Raw genomic sequence first — 2,500 nt, 5'->3', positions numbered from 1 at the left:
TTTCTGCGTGCGAAGACGGAGCCAACGGATATGGGGTCAGACTCATCTTCCTCCTTTAGGGTAAAACTCCCAAGCTTAATTGCCTTTGGGGTTGCGGGGGTTGCCTCCTGCTGCCACATTCCATGGGAGATGCGGGAGAAGTGCCGAGAAAGAGGTGAAAATAATTTTTTTCAATTGTTAAATAACTGAAAATAATATCAAACAAAGAGGTTTACTACGTATGGTAATCTAGCTTTTAATGTTTAGAAAATGGATACAGATAAATGATAAAAAAAAAAGTAAAAAAATAAGACAAAAAAGGAATTTTCAAATTTTAAATAACAGATATATACTTCCAAAAATAACAAATGAAAAAAAGGAAATAAAATAACAAAAAAACAAAAAAATAAAAAAAACAACAACAATGATATGATGATGATGATGATGATGATGATGAGATGTTTTAATGATGTGATGTGATGTTTAATAATAAAATAAAATAATAATAAAAATAGTAATAGTAATGTAAATAATAGAAATGTAATATAATAGTAAAAATAGAAATAGTAAAGTAAATGTATAGAAATAGTAATGAAAAATTAATAAAAATAATACTAAAATAAAAATAATAATAATAATAATATATAATAAAAATATAATAATAAAAATATAATAATAACTTAACAATAAAATAACAAAAACAAAAACAAAAACAATAATAACCAAAAATAAAATAATAATAATAAAAATAAAATAATAAAATAAAATAATATAATAAAATTAAAAAATTAAATATAATAAATAAAATAAATAAAATAAATATAAAAATAATAAAATAATATAAAAAAATAATAAAATAATAATATAATTAAAATAATATGGATAGTAATAACTTTTTCTCATTATCTTATAATTATAAAATTTACTTATATAAAAAAAATAAATAAAATACAAAAACAAAAAAAAAGCAACAACATCACAAAAATAATTTTAATTGAAACAAAAATTTAAAAGAAAAAATAAAAAAAATGTTTAAAAAAGCCCCAAGGGAATTAAAAAAAGCATATAAACAACAGTAGCCTGCCTGGTCAACACAAATTACAAGAACGTTCATACATTCCAAGCAAAGGCAAATAAAAGGTCCCTTACCTCCCGCCGATGAAACTTGACAAAGGGAGACCCCTACTGCAGGTTCTTGTTGAAGGGCTGTGTGCCAAACACCACCTTGATGCGGTCCCATTTCTCACTGGCCACATCTTTGTTCATTTGTAAAGCAAAATGCCACTCTGTGGATCGATGCTTTTCTTGACTCTAGGGGGGTCTAAAATGAGGGGGCCACAGGGGGACCTGCGGGAGCGGTTGTATTGGGATTAAGAAATATTGTTCTTTTAATAAAACAAATAACCACTAATAAAATTTTCCCTCTGGAAAGGCCAATATTTTAAAAAGAAAAACCCTCTAACTATTTTTTGCTTTAAGAATCGAGCATTAAAAAAAGGAAATAATTTATTGAAGTTTTTTCCTGCCAAGAATGCACCTTTAAATTTGGCATCCTCCCGTGCTCCAGAACCTCCACAAAATCTAGCCAGCATTCCGATGTCAATGGGCGAATGGATGTAACCCGCTCCAACTTAAAGGTAACTGATTTTGTTTCTCTGAAAATCCTGCTGCACATTTCCCTTTTTCCTGTTTTTTTCCTGCCTCAGGAGGTTATTGGGGGTGATTCTGCATAAACCCCATGTTTCAAGAAGTCATTATTTTTTAGAGGGAAAAAAAAAAAAATTTTATATCTGGGAGATTTTTTTTTTTTAAAATACAGAAATACAGCAGGTGGTAAATTTTTTTCAGCTTTATAGAACTATGAAATAAAGTAAACAGTACATAATTATTGATAAATCAACAATATCAAAGAAACTTTGCCTCTATGCATTACAAAGCTCTGTGGATCTCCCAAAGAGGTCTATCATCAAATAAGGATCTATGGTAGTCCATGCTCTAACTTACCAAAATTACATGGAAGAGGTTTGCTGCCTTTTACATGAATGTCAACATTGTAGAGACCAAAGTGATAATACAATACTGCTATTATCAGTTATGTTATTCATGATAATAAATATTTTCTCAATTTGTAAAGTGCAATACATATGTCACACATGAAAATTTGTCTTAGACTATATTGTTCTAATGATTCTATGTATTGTTTACCTTGTACTATATGGCAAACAATTACAACATAAACATACTACAGGATCATCTGGACCTCAAATTTTACCTAGATGCCACGTCAAACGACCAGACTAATGATCTTGAACATAATATAAACCATAAAGACAATACTGAAATGCATGAATAGGGTGGTGGATAGTCAACGTTCAGTAGTTTTTCATCACTACCTTCATGGCAAACAGTTCTAATTCTACTTCTAGGTCACTTTTCAGGTATAACACACCTGCCTTATACAGTTAAAAGACTATTCAATATCACATATGTCAATTTCTGCTTGCTGGAATTATGGCAAGCA

General features: G+C 29.1%; 1 protein-coding gene across 1 annotated transcript in view; it reads right to left on the bottom strand.

Moving 5' to 3' along the window:
• Positions 1–134, bottom strand: part of LOC119599244 (DNA repair protein XRCC1-like) — a 3,658-nt gene extending 3,524 nt beyond the window's left edge. The window contains exon 1 of the mRNA XM_037948977.1: positions 1–134. This exon is cut by the window's left edge and continues 32 nt beyond it. Within this exon, the coding sequence (XP_037804905.1) occupies positions 1–119 (119 nt within the window). The 5' untranslated portion in view covers positions 120–134.
• Between the last annotated feature and the right edge of the window lie 2,366 nt (positions 135–2,500).

Source organism: Penaeus monodon, chromosome 42 (assembly GCF_015228065.2).
Source record: "Penaeus monodon isolate SGIC_2016 chromosome 42, NSTDA_Pmon_1, whole genome shotgun sequence".
NCBI classification, from domain to species: domain Eukaryota; kingdom Metazoa; phylum Arthropoda; class Malacostraca; order Decapoda; family Penaeidae; genus Penaeus; species Penaeus monodon.
Note: the sequence above shows the minus strand (reverse complement) of the source record. Positions and strands in the feature narration are given on the sequence as shown.